Raw genomic sequence first — 22,349 nt, forward strand, 5'->3', positions numbered from 1 at the left:
CGCTAACTTCATAGATCATTTTGTGGAAAAATTGTAGAAATACATGAGTGTCTGCCGTAGCTTGGACGTAGCTGTTAATTTACAATTACTGCTTCGTCATCAATTATTTCATTAATTTTTGCAAAATGTTCCAAGGTCGTACATGTTTTGTATAAAATAATTATCATTCATTGTAAAAATCAATTCAAACATCTTACAACGAACAGAAAAAATGAATTTAAGTTTATATATCGTATGTCGTGGGGTGGCTATAAAAAAGCGAAAGAATTCAACATAATTCTAGACATTATTATTTCAGATATTTCCTTGTTCAATATAAAATATGAGTAAAATTTATATTGAAGTTGTAAAAGCTCAAAGCTCTCAAAATTTACGTTTTTAGGGTTCCTAAGAGATTCTTAGAGAATTACTTTCATAATTTAGAAAATTAACGAATTTTAAACGCGATTTTTTCATCATAATATAAATCCGACGTTTCACACACTTTGCAGCGAGCGTATTTACGGGGAGACTGGCGTTAAAGACTTTAATTAATGTATAATACTCGCGTAAAATCAAACGTTATAAAATACATCATTGAATAATAATTACCTGTATAATATCACCATAGTTACCACCGTTGGCGGTAAAGTTGAGGTAGCATATGAACGGCAGATGGTCTTCCCTCGGCCGCCTAACTTCTAACTCGTATGTTCGACCCACGTCCCCCATGTAGGTACGATTGCATGCTGGAAAAACAATTTTATTATTGCACTTATCCGAAAAGATAAACTAAGTTAATAACTGGTACATAAAAGCACAGTCTTAAATTATAGCAATGGGACCTTGAAAAAATGCAGAATACTTTTTCTAATAGTGAAAAAAAGAAGAAGTAAAATCGCAGTGAAACGACTTTAATTAAGTATTTAACAAAATACAAGTCTTCAGCCGTTTTTAATATAATTTTACGTTATACAAATATCGATCTGCACATCCGTTTTCATTATTGGCAGCTATATTTTTTAGGTTTAATTTGTACACAGACTTTTAACAGCTTATTCTTAATATTGTTTCTTATAATCACTTCATCTTCCCAAAAAGCTTTCGCCTGTTTGTCTGTCATTCAATGGGTAGAGTCATTCCAGGAATTCACGTATAAAATTCCACACGAACGAAGCCGGGTAGTATTGCTATATGATATAGTTGCGTGGCACTAAATTTAGCTTGGTCACTACAACATCGTCTATCTAATATTTACACGAGGCGACGTAAGCATATTTGAATCAAACAAAAAGAGACAATATTGGTTTTGTTGAAGGTTGTTTGCTGAACTATTTCAATTTCAAACTAAACAGTTATAATTATAAAAGTTAGTGATAATGAGTCTTGTTATCAAAGTTTATTAATATCAAAATGGAACGTTACACTTACATATTATCAATTTGTAAAATAATACTTTTATTGTAATTGTAATTATAGAAGCTAAGTTTCTAACACGAATTAGTAGTTTGTTTTTAATGGAACTTTTTCTATGATACCTTTTATTTAGCATTTATAAAACACTAGTGGTCCGCCCCGGCTTCGCCCGTGGTACATATTTCGCAATAAAAAGTAGCCTATGTTCTTTCTCATGGTCTGAAGATTGTCTGTGCCAAATTCATCAAAATCGGTGCAGTAGTTAGTATATGAGTCTATTCATTACAATCAAACAAACAAACAAAGTTTTCCTCTTTATAATATTCGTGTAGATTTCTAGTACATAATATGTAATTGTACATCTTAAGTCGTAAAATACATACTTATCGTACCACGTACGGACGGACAGATACAAAGTGAGATCTTGATGGCACCATTTTGGTACAGGGCTTTAAAATACACAAAATTTTCAACAAGCTATGCTGAATGCTAAGACATTTTTCTCATTCCGAACAAAATAGCTGACCCCGATTCAACATGAAACAGCAAATATTCCTTGTAAATTGTAATCATAAATCTCCGTTTACAATTAACGAAAACTTTCAGGCACCTGGCCCATTGTTAATCCTTTCATAAAAATAGGAAAATAAAAAGAAAAGAATTTAAATAAAGCCTCGAGCACAATAGGAAGCAGCTATATTTTTACAACCTTTTAAAAAGCCTTTTGTCCTACTGACAGCGCATTAAGCACATAGCATAAGAAGTGTTCACTTCGCCGCGAACATTATTGTTCATTTAATTCCTTTTTCCTGTGATCTAAATTGCTTTTACGGTTCTGTCATTTTCAAGTTTCGAATTAAGTGTTTTTTCTGTAAGCTGATAGTAAATGTAACTGAAATTACTGATAGGAATTATTATAATCTTAAACGTTATTATCATTCTTTATGATTTAATACGAGCCACAAAAATAGCTAGAAAAAAATACTAAACAATATAAATATTGACTCAATATTATCCAAATCCTGCCTAAATAAATAACACAATAGAATTTATTATCATGTGAAGAATTCTTAGTTTGAAATGTTTTTCGGATCAGTTTTCAGATCACTCAAACTATATTTGCCCTCAGTTCTTTAAAGATATAAGAAGAATGGGATAAGGTAAGGGTAAGCTAATAAAACTTTCAAAGTATAAGTACATACTTCTTTTGTTGTCCAGTCTATGTCCAATGTCACACGTTTATAACTCAAGAACTGCTGGACATATTTTTCTTTGCCTCGAATAATAGAATGGCGATTAAAAATTTCACGAAAAAGAAATAACAAGTTCTGAAGAATTCATGATGCGATTCGCCGGGTCAGCTGGTTATTATATAAACTAAAATACAAAGTATATTATATTTATTAAGTCTTTTTCGTTCTCTATTAGACATTCAGAAGGTCTATGAATGGTCTATGAGCGAAACAACGATCGTGTATCATTTGAAAGAAAAAAAAAGGAAAGAAAGAAAATACATTTACTATGAATAATTAAATACATTTTACACGTTAAGAGATGATGGAAAATGCTTTTACAAGAACTTTAAACTACTACGTTCATCTTTCATAGACTTTAACTCGATTCACTATTTAGAGGATTATAATACAATGTTGAACTTATAAAACACTAGCTGCTCCGCGCGGTTTCACCCTCGTTGCCCCACTCCTGTTGCCTGCCTGTAGCGTGATGAAATATAGCCTATAACCTTCCTCGATAAATAGGCTATCTAACACCGAAAGAATTTTTCAAATCGGACCAGTAGTTCCCGAGATTAGCGCGTTCAAACCAACAAAACAAAAAACAACTCTTCAGCTTTATAATATTAGTATAGATTTGCATCGCATGCTGAAGACGTCAACAGAAGTACAGCTGCTTATACCTTCTTCCACACTTAATGCAACTAATCATTAACTAAATATGATCTTGAAGCTACTAAAAGCGTACTGTAAATGATAATTAAAACGCAGCTTTGTTGAAAATGTTCAAATAGTGGCCACGTTTTGCTAATTACGTGCGAGCTTTGCTATGGTAATGCTTGCATTTACAAAGTATGGATAACTGGGGTTAAGCTGCTATTAAATAATGCAGATATACAGTTTTATGCTTTGAATTGTAATTATGTGAATAGCTTTCATATAATTAAAATTTTTGTTTGGTGGTTTACGTTATAGCGCGGTAATATACTGATTATTGTTGAGTAGGTGTGTTTGCGCTGGTAAAAACACCGCAAAATCATGATTAAAATCTAGGTTATAACGGGTACCTTAATGTAAGAAAGTACCATTAGAACCCGAACTATGTTGAGTTATATTAAATTTGAATATAATATGACGCTAGCTCAACATTAAATTAAATAGGTCCAATGGCTTATATTTATTGATGGAAACTCAAATTATATATTCATTTATTGTTTTAAGTTTAAAAACAAACTAAGGAAGAATGATAAAACCAAAATCCTATCAGGAATTGAAACAGCTCTCAACAAAAATCAAACCCAAGAAATCCATAGAATCATGACGTGTGTCATTTCATAGGATCTCCCAGTTGTAACCCAGTTGCAAATCGAGCGTACGTGCGCACTCAACCATAAAACTATCTAACTTTCCCATCCGTTAAATAAATAATCATTTCACAGTCACCTGCTCCGCACACATATAAATATATCTCGAAAGCAGCGAACTGCAAATAAAAACCCACGCTATATTGCATTGTAAAAGCGTAGAATCTTTCTCTGTCACATTAAAAATTAACAGAGTCTACCCTCACTCGTACGCCAGTCGCCGTCCGGGTTGTCGTGACAAATTACAAGCAATTCCGTAAACAGTAGCACGGTAAACTTAACACCTTATTAAATGTTACGTGGTTTTTTTGTTAATTGCAGCTATATTTTGGGTTAATAGCCACGTACGTGGACGATAAAAGCAAAAGCTCGTTCTCAGCTACCTCCGCAATTAAACTAAGTTTATTTACCGCTTGAGTTTTTTAACGGCGTTTAAACGTACGTGTTAGTTGTGCCTGGTCCTATAGTTGTTATAGACTGCTATGTTCTATTGTAGATCTGCTTTGTATTGTTATGTGACTTTACACGAACATTCTAGGTTATTCAAACGAGAAGAGGTTCTTGTCAGTTCTTCTTCTCCCTAGCAGTAAATATTATTATTGGAAGCTATGTTAAACAAATATTAAAGCACTAGAAAACACTAGAGAAAATGAATATATAAACGCTGACTTTATGGTACGGGAGCTAGCAACGTTTAAAAAAAAGTCATTTTAGTATAGTTGGGTTTTTGATATACTGTTTCTCTTGCTATTTCGGTTAGAGTCCGGGCTGTCTGGCTGGCCGCAGTGGTTGCGTTTATTAGTGCGCATCTTATCTGCACAGGAAAATATCCCTAATTTAAAGTCATTTTTTAACGCGTAATTTTTAATCTTTTGCCTTTAGACAGATCCATCAGACATAATTTTTTTATTGCAAGACGTTTTTTTCGTTGTAAAATAGGTGCCATACGCAATTTTTATTTCAAAATAACTAAAATGTCATCGAAATAAGTGAAATTACATCAACATGAGTCCGCTTAAAAGGTAAGTAATAACTTTATTATTTATATTATATTATCCTTTTTTAATACTTATATTGAATAATTAGTAAACTAATATTTTTAATAGATGGTTTCATATTTATTACACTTTTGGGTATAAATATGAATTTGATGATATTTGTATTTTCTAGTGTTTGATTTTACGCGAGTATTATAATACATTTTGAAATTAAAGACTTGGGAAAATAATACAATGAATAAATCGCGTTTAAAATCCGTTAAAAAGTCTTTAATTTCTTGATGATATTTGGTTTTTATCAAGTTTACATTAACGTCCTATTTGAGGTTCGTTGAGAAAAAGGAGGCGATACGGTAGATTGTTGCAAAAAACTGTAAATAGTAAAATGAATATTATATATAGTATAAGTAACACAGTGATTACTTATCCTTCACTGGGACTCATGTTGATGGAATTTCACTTATTTCGATGATATTTTAATTATTTTGAAATAAAAATTGCGTCTGGCACCTATTTAACAACGAAAAACACGTCTTGCAATAAAAAATGTATGTCTAATGGATCTATCTAAAGGCAAACGATTAAAAATTACGCGTTAAAAAATGACTTTAAATTAAGGATATTTTCCTGTGCAGATAAGATGCGCACTAATAAACGCAACCACTGCGGCCAGCCAGACAGCCCGGACTGTAACCGAAATAGCAAGAGGAACAGCATATCAAAGAACCAACTATACTAAAATGCTCACTTGTCAACGTTGCTACCTCCTAGAATATTAAAAATGACGTGTTTGGTCACTACAGAAGCAGTAAAAAGTGGCTGATTGATTTGTTTTAAAATAAATTCACGCGTGGAATTTAAGCATTAGATGAATTGACTATTATATCAAGTAGATACATTTAATAAGTAAACAATCAGTAAAAATAACCCAAAAATCATAAGTCTCAAAATCTCTACTAACGAGACCATTCCAAACCAGTTCATTAACAATATCACATTCCTTCTTTAACACGAACATCAACAAACACCTCGAAGATGAAAGCAAAAAAGTCAAAGGAAATGCTGATTTGTGGAAACCGAGAGTAATCTAGCTCCATCTTTGTGAAGACATCGCAGTCTTTTGTATAAGACAATTATATCTGAGCAATTCTAGCGTAAAAACGTATTTCAAGGGGAGCGACGCGGCGTAGTTTTAATTAGGCGCGTAATGACGAGATACGGAATAAATTATAGTAATGAGAAAATCAAATCAGGTTGGATGTAATCGAACAGATTTTGATGAGAATCTTTTTTTCCAGATTCGGAACTTTTAAAGATTGTTTGATTGTAATATCGATGTAAAATAGCGCTAAGTATAGTTAACTTTCATAAGCAAGAAAACCGCCCACAAATTGCTCTTTAAAAGTTTGAGTTTCTTTTGGGGTACTTTATAATAGATAAAATGCATTCTAACTTTTAGATAACAATACACCCTTATATTTGTGATTGAAGATGTACTCTTTACCCATTGAGCCCCCAGCGGCCCGATCGGTCCACGACACAGTAGATTTTCTATTGTGTCTGTGATTCCGGGGGCTGAGTTATTAATGCCTATATTAACTGCGTACTAATTTTAATTCATACACACATTACCTAATTAATTGTTATTAAGTAGGTACCATGCATAGCAATTCATTAAACCAACATTGAATTGCGAGTATATGCAAACAATGTACAAATATATCAAAGCACACAATAATTTGCAAATTGTATAAAAAAGACAATTCACGTAAAAAATTAAATACCCAATATGAAAGCAGATTCACAAAAAAATCATATTCAATATAAACCTCAAAAATACACGTTTAATTTAAAGAAACATATTCTAATAACATAGACGACAATCAAATCATTCGTCGTATAATTACGTTAAAGAAAAAACCATTTTATCAACATCAAATAAACGGAATGAGATATTTCTCCTGACGTGGATTTTGTTCGAATTTTAATAACAGTACGTTACGTAAGTCCACGTTGGTTACGCAAATCCTCAAACATTAAATGTAATATGTTTTGGCCGTCTTTCTGCATAACTTGTTGGGATGGGTGTAACAAAGGCAAGCCAATTCTATCCGCCTGACGCAGCTCCGTTGACGTTCTGGCATGTCTAATAGTCCCTTTTGTGATCGTGATTCTTTTGGTTTTATGAAAATAACGCAAGATTAAGTATAAAATCCCGTAAAGATTTTCCAGTCTCATATATATTATTACATATTTGGCATCATCATCATCCACGTATTCACTACAGGCACGCGATTATAAGGTTATTTTTAAAGAGAACGCAGGTTATTGGAAAAACGTAAAGTTGAATAAAAGTTACTTATGGTAACTTACCTAGCCTTACAAATTTAGAACGAATGGATGGTAGACATTACATTTCATAAATATTTAAAAAGTGCGCAAATATTAATAAATACTATAAAAATTATAATGTAATGTAACTGACAGAACAAAACGTGTATAATTTGCATAATTGCGGATTAACTGGCAATTAGTAACATAGTTCATTGCAATAATTAATGAAATATTAGTTCAATAGATATTATATTATTATAACAACGACATTTTCATTACAAGGAACGAAAATATGGGAATAAAATTATAATGTTTAGCAAAAGTGTTTGAGCTTTAATTAAGGCTTTAATAGAGTCGCCTTAATCGCACTCTTAAATAAAATAATATTAATTCAGCTACAACATTTACAAAAAGACAAATTTTCTAGACAGAGTCAGGTACTGTTAGAAAATGTAAAGCAGAACTGGCAAAGAGAATCTCAAAGATTCTTGTCACGCGCCTGAAAATTTGGTCTAGTACCGTTATATCCTTTAGAGAAAAATGACTTTTATTTGAAGCTTTGCCTGTATTTGTTTGAAATATTCTATTTCAGAACGAATGTATTATAGCGAATTTTCAATAGGCAAATGTACGTGTTCCTTTGTAGAGGTGAGACAGATGTATTTTATTGGTGTTAAAGATTTACCTTTAAGATTTTCGAAATACATCATACAATGAACATGAAGCCCATACAACAGGAATAAATATTAAAATAAATATTACACAGTACACGTAATCCAATTCTAAGATACGGAATACTAGATTGTTGAAAATGCTTTTCTGTGAAAAATATTTATTTTCTTATAAATAATATTTTTGTGGGTTTAATATTGCCAAATTATTGTGTGGTGTGTAAGTGTGGTTTTCTTTTAAGCAAAACTCGTATTTTCAGTATGTACCTACTCTATCTATTTTTATACACAGAGCTAAATTTAAGCATAAAAGCTTTAATTAAACATTCATATTTAAACCATTAAAACCCCACTTAACTACAAATACCCCGCTTAGAAATTGCATAGAACATAATATTATACTACTAATTCTAAACTGTAATTGGCGCGACTAATTAGCTAAATAGAAAAAAAAATACAGGAGTAGAGCTCAAAACAAACAATACGATTTAAATTAACATTAATGGATTTAATGGTAATATTTTAAAGAAATTATAAAACATTCTAAAAACCAAATGAAGCTTAAAATAACGTGCAATAAAACTAAAACACATTCGATATTATCATCAACTAGCTACGCAATAAATTTCATACAATTATTATAAGAGTAGCAAAGTAATTACTTACGAGTGCAAGCCTTTGGCTCGTCGCTCTTATCCCCACAATCGTCTTCCCCGTTGCAGTATTTATCTAAAGATATACACTGGCCCGTATCACAAAGTAATTCACTGAGTCTACACGGATTCGCAACTCCTATATTTCTAGTGAACTTTCTGCCCGCGTTCATTTTTGATATTGTCTCCGCACTGTCCTCGAAATCGTCACTTAAATCTTGCGGACTGCACAGTTTGAGCGATAGCAACACTATTATGAATAATATAGTTCTGTTATTTAGGACATCGTAGAAGTACTTTAGGAAATGCATTGTTGGATGCGATTTATTCTTTGTCACAACATCGCGATTGCTGTCCGTTTGAAGAGTACCTGGAATGAAAGAAAAATCATATATTTCATAAACGTTTAGTTGTATCAAATGTATAATGTATTCTAAATTTAAATCTAATTTAAATTAAGGTACACAACACCTATGTTTAAGTCTTATATTAAACCCGAAACAAACTTTAGAAAAAAATACCGTTCTATAAAAAACAGTTGCGTTACAAAACACATTAAAAACAATTTAAAAGCGTATTTAAGATAGTTATTCACTCGTTGTGCCTTTAGGAACGTGTGAAAACTAACGTCAAAAAAGCTGCAGGATCTCATCTGTAGACAGAATGGAATTTTTCATAAACCTGTAATGAAACTTGCTCTTCATCAAACAGGAAAAAAAGGCTTTTGAAATATAGCTGGTGTGAAAATTAAGCGCGCGAAATTTATTTACAGGAAAACTCACGAGCATTATTTGTTTTATTAATTGTTTCGTGTTTGCAATACTATTATACGTTTTGTTTCTATAACACATTTGATGTAATTATACATTGAAAAAAAAAAAACAATTTTTTAACATACAGAAGATTTAACTGCCTGTTGTAGACTTGATTTAATAAAGTTTTACTACTCAGAAAATGCTACGTAAAATTAATAATTAGCAAATTATGACCCGCCTCCAAAACACCAAAATACTACGCAACATCGAATTTCCAAAGCACTCTGACAATAGGAAACTAAAATTCGAAATAGAAGGCACACGAGCAATTAATCCAAATTAATCAGTCAGCTCGATACGTTGTGAAATTGGCTCGTTTAAAATTAACTTTTCCATTAGCTGTGTTTCATTTCCAATACTGTATCGCGATCCTACTTATGTAGGCTTATGGAGAATTAACAAAATTGTATTTATTATAATCTCTCTTTGACAGTACTCGGTACGATTATTATTTTAGCTATGAATTATATTTTAATGTGAATTTTAATTTATCCACTATAATATAATGTGATAAATAAATGAAAATGGCAGCGTCTAGGCGGCGTAATTGCCAAACAATAAGCCCTAAATCTGTTGCAGAGCATGTTGTACTTCGTAAAAGATATTGATTACAACATCAATATGATACCTAATATACCAAAGCATGTACGATGGTGTACTTTAGCCATGATATTACCTACCAACGAAATGCCTTGCTATAGGCCATATTTATATTCTCGTAAAAAATAGAGTTTTATAAAATTACAAATATGTATACAATTTTTTCAGTCATATATATTATATATATTGTAATAAATAAGTAAATAAAGTAAATAAATAAATAAATAAATAAATAAGTGTATATGTATGTATGTGTATTTATAGTATGTACGTATTTATAGTATTGATATCAACATTTATATTGTATTTACTTATTTATTTATTATTAGGTATCTATTCTTATATATATATATACGTATATAATATGTATATGTACATATTTTTATTTTATTTTTATTTTTCTTTTTTTTATCCTTTTAAATCAAACACCACCCATCTAATTTTAATTCGTATGACAAATCCTATCCAAAGGTTGCCTGGCAGAGATCGCTTATAGCGATAAGGCCGCCTATTTAACATGTTATGATTTTCTTTTTTGTTCTTTTTATTTTTGTGTTAATCTTTTTTGTGTGTGTTAAATAAAGAATTTAAATAAATAAATAAATAATTAATTCGGAAGGTATTCCTTATATTACCTACACCTTTAGCACATGTTCATAAAACAATTTAACTGAATAGATAAAAATAAGAAATACGTTATTAAATAGGTGTATGTATAGGTATTATTCGTGAGTGAGTGATTCAGATTACTTATTTTATCTTTAAATGAACCAATCAAGTTCATGGCTATGTAAGGACCTTTATTTAATTTGGAATCTTCACACGATATATCTAAAATATTTCGCTAAAACGTAACAGCTCATTGGCTTGTACAAAATTATAGTCATTATTTTGTCTAGCCTTAACAGAGTCTTGAATGGAACAGAATCAGACTAAAAGTCAATGAGCACAAACAATATGTTACATAATGAATACGATTCTTTGTACAATTTGCTCTTTTGTTAATGTGAAGGAACTTTACATAGTATAATTTTCACCACAAATTTCGTTACACAATTTTATATATAATATGAACGATCGTATTTAAATAATATCCACATAATGCTCAATTTTATATTGGATAGGTACCTACATCATTCAGTGAATAAATGAATTCCACGAAAAACATGAAGATTCTGCAAATACAATTCTATCGTTTTACTTGCAAAAAGGTTTTTTTCTCTCAATAAAAATTTAAAACTTCACTCAATTTTAATGGGTTTAGCAACTTGAAAAAACATATAAGTAAAAACAAACAAAGTTGAAATATATTTTCATTTATCAATAATAAAGCATTTACTTATCAATATCTGTCTATATTTCAAAAGTAAATACGCTATCCATTACAGTACTCAATCACAGTGCTAATCTAGGAGTTAACTAAGCAATACATCAAACCTGTACAATATAAATCAAGCTACCAAATACGTATATTAAATTTCTTTATCTACGCGCAATCTGGTTTCAGGTGTGCTTTATATGACGTGAACACATGTTGGCAAGGGCAGAATGAATTGTCCCACTCACGAAGGGTCGATCGCACCATATTGTTTATGTTTGCCTAGTAAGCATTACTGGGCTGGATTTGTTAGTTCATGCCGGTATTTTATAGCGTCGTGCGAGCTAGCGTTGGATAATTACGTGACGGGCAAAGATTTACTTAGCTTACGTTACGCAAACGAGTTAATATTATATGTAACAGGGATGTATAACAGGAATCCCGGCTTGGCTTGGTCTGGGATATATTGGGATAGGTATTGAATTCGGTGCTGTAGAACCAGCTATTAGGCAAAACACCCAGAGATGATTAAATATGTTTAGCTAAATAGTAACAGTGTAGTTACAAAAGAACGCATACACACATTATGATGTATACTACACTATTTTTTTTCAGGTCCTATTTAAAGATTGTTTTAAAATTTGAGAATAAGAATAAAATACCCAAAATATAAATAATTATTCAAAGTTTAATTATAGCACTAATTTCTTCGTAAGCTTCGAAACATAAACCTGATAAACCTGCTGCAGTGAAGTTGCCCATAATGAAACTTTAATAATTCCCCTCGTATAGTGGGAATCAATCACTTGTTCCCGTTAATTGAAACCATTCGATAGAATTAAATATTTATAAACAGCCTATCAGACGACTTAACAATTCGGAAATCGCCGCAACTACGACACAGCAACATGCAAATGACCGTAAAAGCGAATTTGTGTTTCCGAATCTGAAATGCTTACAAAGGGTTTAAATTTGCAATTCTATCATAAAGCGCTGCAGATAATACGTCGCATGCCGAGTTTTGGCAGATTTTTGCGTGGTAATTTATTTATTTTTTGTTTCTGATACGTTCGCCGAAATTCGAAAAGGGAACGTAATTTAAGCATCATTTTACTATTATCTGTTATTATGACTTCCTTAAATTTGACTCAATCGTAATCATTACATGATAATTTAATTAAAAGATTAACCGTATTCAAATAGAAAACTGAAAGTAGCGACAAAATTGTATACTTCTTTTTAGCGCAAATCATAAGTTCAAAATTTTGTTGTCTCTATTTTTTCTATGACCGCCTTTATGTAGCATGTTTGAAAAGTTGACGTTTCTTTTTGTAATATTTAGTTCAAAGCAGCCTTAATACCTACAGATACTTTTTGCTGATGCAAGTTTTCATACTTTTTGGCTACATTTATGAACAGGGGATCGTTAAGAGCTGTTAGTTATGTTCTGGATTAATTACCGCGGCACAATTTTAATTTTAAGCTGCCGTTTTTGGAACGTTGCCTGGGTTTAATGAACGATGCTAATAACGGGCAATGCTATGGGCTATGGTAATAGTTTGTTCGCGATTGTGTTTAATACGTTTATCTAGTATCTAGTTTTTAATATATTTTAGTTACTTATTGTTAAATACTGTAATATGGGTAACGTTACGTCCACGACCAATCAATATCTATATCGTTAAGGATACTGCGGCGTAAATTTTAAATTATTTAGTGTTATTTATCACATTCTTTAAAAAATATAATCTTGTGCGTTATATTTTTAATGCTAGAGACAGCATTACATCATAAAAAGCATAATTTATAGCAAAAAAAAAAAATGTAATTTTTGCAGTAATAAATGTTGTTAAAAGCCACGTAAAGCTTCCTATCCCTGTATTACAAATTTTGAATCAACAAAAAAGTAAGTAATTTGCTAGACAGTGATATATTAACGACTAAATAAACGGTGATAATGATCGAAAAAACGTCGAAATGGTTGACAGGGACACGCTGTAACAAATGAACTTTGTTTCGAAAAAACTGTAATTCCTTCAGATTTATCATTCCTAATTTCGTTCGAATTTGCTTTTCATATATTTGCCTTAATGGTTAAACAAAGTTAATTCGTTTTCTTTGCTACTACTATGATTATAAGTACAAACAATATTGAATAATAATTTAAATATCCTGTATTCCACGTTATGACGTATGAGAATGGTTCTTAATAACCTAAATTAAATTAATAAATTTACGTTACCTATACCTATTATGAATTGTAATAGTATCCACTGCCTTATAAGAATCACAAAATAAGGAGGGCATAGATTTCCGCACCCAATAAAATATGCTATGAAAAATGTTGATAAATATTGTTACCTGTGTCCTGTCTCTTGTTCTTCTTACAAATTATTAAACAAAATGAGTAAAGAAGTGAATAGCTCAAATTTCGTAGGAATATTTTTATTCAATTAATAAAACAAACAGAATCGTCTTCCAGCTTAGCTATAAAATAAACAACATCTTGAAACTTATTGCAAATCCATATAAATACTCTGAACTTATTTATAATACGAGTGAAAAAGTTTTGAACTAAATAAATTAAAATATTGCGAATAATAAAGTTAGTGTTCCCAACTCCTGAATCTAACGGATTTTAATTGCTTCCTTGTTTATAAATAGAATTCATATTTGAAAATGGTTTAAATTTAATTTCTGAATTTTGACAGACTGGATCTTAGGACTGGATAGTAAAATAAATAATTAGTGTAGAGAATTAAAAGGAAAAGGATTAAATATATCTTACTAAGTTGAATCAGATAGATATCGTTATTTTATTAGAAATGAAAATATTGAAAGAGTTAATAAAAATATTGGCTAAAACGTCTATACTGACTACAATCAAAATAAAGTAAACTTAATTGCAGTTTATTGTACATTGTATACGTAACATGAAGAGAATAATTGGATTTCCGACTAAAATCTTATTTTAATTAACACCATAGTACAATAATTATGCAATATCTTTCGCAAGCATAACCTCATTCCAACAGATATCAACCCAAATGAATGTTTATTAAGAATTTCATTACCGCTGAAAAACATATTTTAGTAACGAGCATCCTAGGTTTCTTTACACATTTTTGTTTGCGCAAAATGAAAAATTATGCCCGTCGCGAACCAGGCGTTGCTTGATTTTTCCGCTGTCAGAGAACAAAGGAAGCGGACTTACATAGCATTGTTTTAAAATTGTGAAAAACAATACTGCTAGGCGTAACGTTGGATAATATCCTTTGTAGCATTCCATAGAAAGCAACGGAATTGCAGCGTAGTTTCATATAATGAAACGACATAAATATCCCCTCAAGTAATATTGTCCTGAGAGCTGCATTCAATGAAAATATTGAACGTGTTTATTGTTATACACTGAATTGAATCTTCTCTATGTAAAATGCTTATTTGCGTATACTTTACAAACGAAAGTAGTAGATAACAATTGGAATACAAATATGTTTGTGTTTGTAAATTATTTTATTGATTTCGCGTCGATTTCTAAGTGATATAAGAAAACGTTTCGAATAATGTTTTCTTTTGTTAGAGCAAGACAATTACGATCTTTTTCATGTGCTCGAATGGAAAATGGAATTGGAATGAGAATGTGGTACATATTTAACGAGGTGGAATTAGTTCGTGAATCTTCGCCTTCATTATACCGCATTATATCACACCAAAATGTATTTGAATGAAAATGTTATATTAATTAATTGTAATCAGTTTAATACTTTAATACTTACTTAGTAGGATTAATAAACCTTATTAAAAATAACGTTAAACCAAATTTTCAAATATTTAATATTAATTAACTAAAAACTACTGTAAAACTACTGTACTTTGTTCCAAAATACGTATATATTGCCGTTGCAAGAAAAGAACACATTACATAGTACATTATTGATAAGAATTCATCTTACCAACCTACCGCGCTTATAATTGAAAAAGACAATCAAGTCAGAACTATCTATCAACAAACAAACAAATACAAAAGCCATAGTACACATAACAAATGCCGTACATAAATCGAGTCAAGCAATTACGTCTAGTAGTGGCCATTTCTAAGTATTCCTAGACAATTAATTATATCCTCTTATACAGCGACGAAGAGCCGTCCGTATATTAATGTTGAGTATTATTCAAAAGGACCACGGATGAAACTTTGGCATAAAACATTCTTGGGCATTATTCGTCTTGCCTAGCAACTGGTTAAACAGCTTCACTTTCGCTGTACTATGTGATTTAACATGAATTAAGAGCGTTGTGTTATTGAGCTTTCTCTAAACATTTTTAAGATTTGTAAAATTACTTTATTGTACTTATATTTTTGGCCTTATACTTTGTTTCATATTTTTGTAACACTAAATTATGAAAAACTAGCGGTCCGCCCCGGCTTCGCCCGTGGTACATATTAACGTTTTCTCTACATAAGAACCATCCTCGTACTTCAAGGAATATAATAAAAAAAGAATTATCGAAATCGGTTCAGCCGTTCTCGAGTTATGGAATTACAACGAAAAGTGGCATTGATTTTTATATATTAGAAGATAAGAATAAATTCTACATAATATTTCGTACCAGTTATTCTTGTGGATAAATGTAAACATATGGAGTCTAGGCAAGGCATTCAACTAGGTATGGTATGGAAAAATTTCAATCATGTTCGTGGCGGTTTATTTTGAATTAGTAACACGTACAAGTCTACATTTATAAATTCAGACGTGACGTCAAAATACAATAACCAATTTTCCGCTACATCATCATGACTACGCCAAATGTTCAAAAATCGATGCCACAAAAGCGAAAAGGTACGTGCCCAATAAAAGGCTCTGCATCCTTCAACGGCCCTAAACCGCAATATCGATTGGGGAAATCTAAAATTACATTGTGCGAGGTAAGTGGCAATTCACTCCCTTACAGAACGAAGGCAGCTTAAACTTTCTTCGTTATTCCCGTCCCAGTGGTATTGGCATGCAAATTTCCTAAATGCCCCAGAGTCCGGCCGCCAACTGTGAGTAAACTGAGGGCTATCAACCGTCACGAGTTAAATCCCGTCTGCACTGCAATCTAGGCAAATGACTTGATGACTCTTGTGAGGGATTTCCTCTATCCCAAGTTAATCTTTGCAAAAATAGCGATTCAATGTAGATTCTATACAATGTGAAGTCTCGTGAAGAACATGGTATAGAAATATCAAGGATTGAATAGATCTTTTCGTAAAACGGATTCCTTAAAATAGGAAGGTTACTTAGTTCATTTGTTGAGTCATCAAAGTGTTAAAATTACCTCAAACATAAACATAGGCGGCCTTAATACATTGTTATTTAGTATTATCTTGTAGATCTTGTAGGTGACAAATGCAAAAGATAAAAATAAACTGCTGAAACGTATAGAATAAATAAATACATAATAATAATCTGGTTGTGATGGTGTGGATGGTCAAGGCTATTTCTTGTGGAAAGATTTTCTAATAATAGTCTTACAATACCTCTGTAATTAAAACTCCATATAAAGTAAATCTTTGACCTATTTTAGAGTTCAATCACATAACAGACTTATATACATAATATTTACAACTGTCGTTATATTTCTGTCTGTCGTTGATTTCTTTGAACACATATCTACCTATCACATCTACCTATTAATAAAATAACATTTACCTTTTCTTATATAATTACACGGAAACAAGCACTATGTTCTCATACAAAAAAAAAGTAACATAAAGAGAAATTATTATAGTTATGAGAAAAATATTACAACGTTTAATGATAAAGACATAAATGATATTATTCATACTAATATTATAAATGCGAAAATAACTCTGTCTGTCTGTCCGTTACTACTAAAGGCGTGATTGAGTAAACCAATTTGTATGAAATTTGGTATAGAGATATTTTGATACGCGAGAAAGGACACAGGCTACTTTTTACCCCGGGATATAGGATAGGTTTTATCTCGGAAATCCCACGGGAACGGGAACTATGCGAAGCTGCGGGTGGAAAGCTAGTGTAGAATAAAATACAGATAATATTATTGTCTTACTATAAAGTACAGAAGTTAATGACATTCCTGTTTCTTATTGCTGTTGTAGTTTCCTGAAATCCTTCCGTCTATTTGTGGTACTCTTACAAATTTCTAAAAAAATTGTTTTAGTGAGGTTGTCGTGTATAATTTAGCTGTATAATTCTATAAGAACGATTGCATATAAATTTAAATACATTTTATTGTAATTATTATGAAATAACTATAGAACATAATTATTATTCTATAAAAAGTAAATAAAACTAGCACAAAAAAGATAGAAATAACTCAAACAAATAGAAAATTCATGTCACGTACAAAAATTAACGAACCCATTTACCAAACTCAAACATAAAAATTTGCATATTTAAAATATGTTTCAGCTATTTTTGCTAACTGTACAATTCTGATACACAACGCCAACAATGCTTAGCTGTCACTATTCAACAAAAGCTAAGTACCTACATATTTTTGTACATATTTCAATGCACAAAAATACAGAACAAAATAATTGCAACTGCCATCTATTGGACCCTCTTCACAATGGGCAGTGTTCAACCAACAAATGATCGTCGAACATTGCCGCCATTATGGAAAAGCATGCTTTTCCACCATAGATTTGCGAGGATGCATAGCGAGGGATGTGTTTGTAAAGAACCAATAGTATCGCTTCAAACGCTATGAAACTAGTTACAGCTTGACAATATACAATATACAATGACGATCACACGACATTTAGACCTACACTATTGTGATGGCCACCAGTTACCCAATACTGTCCATTGTGAAGAGGGCCCATAACCGTATTTCAATGCACAAAACAAAACAAAGACTCTACCTATAATTTAAATCTCTATTGCCTTTAATAAAGTTGGCATTATACACAATAAAGTTTGGAATCACTGACGAGGATATAAAATGTACAATGTTTCAAACTGCTATAACTTTATTATGGGCTCTTTGTCGCCCAATCATGTGCTCACTGGAATCAAAATTATTCGAGCGTTAGAGGAAAACTTATCACTCCTCGAGGAATTCTTTCATAAATATTATTATGTTACTTTTTTGACAAATCGATATTTATACATTTTCTGTGATTTCTCAATGTTCAAAAGGAAAAACAAGAATTATTTGATCTTTCAATGCATGGCTTGTTTTTAATGAACGTTCTTAGTTTTTGTGAGGTTGTGAATACTTCTTATTTGATCTAAAATGTGTGTAAAAAGCATTAATATGGCAAAATGTTAAGTAACAGAAACCAACATTTTATCGACAACTTAGAGTACTAAATGTTATTAAAATATGTCACACGTAGTAAAATTCCTGTTCCTATAAATCCTAAAAGAAACGCTTTATGTATTGTACACTAATAGCTCAAACATCTATTAAATTCCATTCCCTTCCCTATAAATAATACATTAAAATACTGAGTACAATATCCCAAATCAAGTAGTTTGAGAGAGTTCAATAAATATCCTTGAAACGATTCGATATCGAAATAAACATCGCGATTCGCATAATATGTTGGCCACGCATCACTTATTTCCCACAATATTGTGTTTTGGCGGCCATCATTGTGCTTTCAAGCATTTGTTTCCTTACAGACGCAGTTAGGAATATTTATTGGCAGAAGTTGTGGCGTGACGCCGCTTTTTACTCGATTGTACCAATTTTTGTATCGTCTCATACTTTCGTGATATATGTAGGTATATACGTGCAATAAAAGTTTTAACAGCAATTCTAATTCACTTTACGATACGTAATATGTTTTATTATTTTTCGAATATATTGCTGAATAAAAGTAATCACTCAGAGCGCTCTAGGCTCATCCTGGATATAAAAATGAATAGATTTTTGCCGAATAAAACATATGCGGTATTTATATTGGTAACATTTCGGTCAGATACGCGACAATCACTCGGACTCAACATAAAAAAAAAAAATATTTTATATATTTTCAACGTGTTTCGGTGGGCTCTGGGATACATTCTTAAATTGCGTAATAAATGCATAAAATAATGAAATGATTGCTTCCAATAACATTTAAAAGCCAACACCATATTGGCTAATTTGAAATAATTGAATGTTTAAAAAAACTTCAGCAATATAGGCACTTGCGATTTAAAAAATGTTAATTTGAAAATCCTTTAAAACAAAAGTAATTTTTCGTACTATCCAACGCCTGTCGCAGAACAAAAACTAGACCACTCACATTGTGAGCACAGTCTCTGAAAAGCTGGAAACAATAGTTCCGCGTACACTTTACATGTTTTGTGTTACGACGTGCGGTGTAAAAACATACGCTACCCTTTAATCTAGTACATTCTTCATTAACATAAGCTCCTTTTGCGTAAGGCACCTCGGAAATAAATAGTTTGACGAGCATTTCCTAATCCCGGTGGCATGCGAAAACATCGTCATGTTACATTAAATATTACATGAGTTTTACCGTAAGTTGAGTCAGAAATACGATCACGCTGGCAATGTATGTTATTTTAATTAGAATTGAGAGACATAAAATATATATTAATAATTAATCTTTTATATATGCAATATATTAATATAATAATAATAATAATAAAGGGCGTAGGGATGTGACGACCCCATCGCCCACGGTTGGAATATCTGTTGTCTACGTGACAGTAGATATTCCACCCGTGCAATCAGTCAACCCGCAGGACACCTTGTGGCAGGGTGTCGGGGAGTAGCGACCCCGCGGGAACCGAGTGCTCCCGGGGGAGGCCCCTGTCTTCATCTCCGGCTTGCCTTCACCGGCCGGTCGGAGTGAAGCCTGACGAGGACAGGACCCCCACCTCTGGCTTGCCTTAACCGGCCGGCCAGAGTGGAGTCGCGAGAGCTTTTAGCTCGAAGGGTGGATGCGAAGCGTAAGTGGCGAGTGGGCACGTGATGCTGGACCCTCAGGGAGCGCGTGATCGTAGTTTAAAGTCCAGGGACGCCTCTCCACCCTTAGCTGCTCACAATATGTTGCCCCCTTGTCGCACTATTGCAGCGACTTATTTCGGGGGCCCATACAGTGAGAGGGCGAGTCACCACCTGCCAACATATTTTTACTTTCTTTTAGTAGAAAGGCAGGTGCTATAGTTTCCAATAGTCCCCAAATACCGGCCCATTTAACATCCCACTCCATAGCCCAGTTTATTTTGTTTTCCATATCTCGAAATAGTCCTACATCGGCCGCGGACTGCCTAGGACTGTATCTCTATAGTGCAGTCATGGGCAGGCTGCGGCTGGTGTCCCACAACACAGTAAAGTTCTCTAAAGGGCCTCTGCGTGTTGGATCCGTGTCCCCACGTAAGCCTTCCAAAAGACCGGGTACCTTCCTTATGATGGTACCCGAGTATTATGGATGAGATACACATAATAATAATAATAATAAGGGCGTAGGGATGTGACGACCCCATCGCCCACGGTTGGAATATCTATTGTCTATGTGACAATAGATATTCCACCCGTGCAATCAGTCAACCCGCAGGACACCTTGTGGCGGGGTGTCGGGGAGTAGCGACCCCGCGGGAACCGAGTGCTCCCGGGGGAGGCCCCTGTCTTCATCTCCGGCTTGCCTTCACCGGCCGGTCGGAGTGACGCCTGACGAGGACAGGACCCCCACCTCTGGCTTGCCTTAACCGGCCGGCCAGAGTGGAGTCGCGAGAGCTTTTAGCTCGAAGGGTGGATGCGAAGCGTAAGTGGCGAGTGGGCACGTGATGCTGGACCCTCAGGGAGCGCGTGATCGGAGTTTAAAGTCCAGGGACGCCTCTCCACCCTTAGCTGCTCACAATATGTTGCCCCCTTGTCGCACTATTGCAGCGACTTATTTCGGGGGCCCATACAGTGAGAGGGCGAGTCACCACCTGCCAACATATTTTTACTTTCTTTTAGTAGAAAGGCAGGTGCCATAGTTTCCCATAGTCCACAGTACCAGTCCATTAAGCATCCCAATCCATAGCCCAATTATTAAATTTCCATACCCTGCAATAGTCCTACATCGGCCGCGGACTGCCTAGGGCTGTATCTCTATAGTGCAGTCATGGGCAGGCTGCGGCTGGTGTCCCACAACACATTAAAATTCTCGAAAGGGCCTCTGCGTGTTGGATCCGTGTCCCCACGTAAGCCTTCCAAAGATCCGGGTACCGTCCTTCTGGTGGTACCCGAGTATTATGGAAATGAGAAACATAATAATAATAATAAAACATTTATTGTCAACAGCACACAAAAACATACAATACAAGATTAAAAAAAAACATTCAAAGTAAAAATAAGAGATAACAATACTTAGTAATAAAATATGTATAAGAAAATAATGCTGATAATAGGTATTGGACATTTCTCTGTTGACAAAAGGGACCAACTCAGTATCTGGCACGAATGATGAGATGGACCATTCGCACCACTGATTTTCAGTGGCCCCTTATGACATTTGGAGTTGACAATCACACACTGAACAATAAAATAATAAAAATACATTACACCTTAAACCTAAAAGAGATAAAAACAATAAAAATAAAGTAATGAAAACAAAATGAATAAAAGACAAAAAATAAAATAAAATAAATAAAACCAAAGGAGAAACAAAGCAAATCATGCAATCAAGATATCAAACACTTAAGAAAAAAACAATTGAAAATAAATAAACTTAAACTCAAACATCACAAGTTTTATTTTACACATTAAATATTACATATTTGCAAAGGAAGTTACACTCAGCGCCACCAAGTCCCCTATGGAGGGTTTAAAAGTAAGTGAATTCGATATTTGCGTCGAAAATTTTCCTTATTGCGCAAATTACGTAGTGGTGGTGGAAGATTATTCCAACACTTGGTGGCACTGTATCGGAAACTTCCCTTGAACCCTGCGGAGTGGTGTCTAGGTATGGCCAGCTTTTGAAATGCTGATC

General features: G+C 33.0%; 1 protein-coding gene across 2 annotated transcripts in view; it reads right to left on the reverse strand.

Annotated features, from left to right (window-relative positions):
* The window catches only part of LOC123696019, a 123,318-nt gene that overhangs the window by 25,168 nt on the left and 75,801 nt on the right, over positions 1 to 22,349 (reverse strand). For both annotated transcript variants that reach the window (XM_045642002.1, XM_045642001.1), the window contains exons 2-3: positions 8,664 to 9,020; positions 592 to 728 (exon numbers count right to left, since the gene is read on the reverse strand). In XM_045642002.1, coding sequence (XP_045497958.1) covers positions 592 to 728; positions 8,664 to 8,961 — 435 coding nt within the window. In that variant the 5' untranslated portion in view covers positions 8,962 to 9,020. The remainder of the gene's footprint in view (positions 1 to 591; positions 729 to 8,663; positions 9,021 to 22,349) is intronic.

The sequence above is a fragment of the Colias croceus genome, chromosome 12 (assembly GCF_905220415.1).
Source record: "Colias croceus chromosome 12, ilColCroc2.1".
NCBI lineage: Eukaryota > Metazoa > Arthropoda > Insecta > Lepidoptera > Pieridae > Colias > Colias croceus.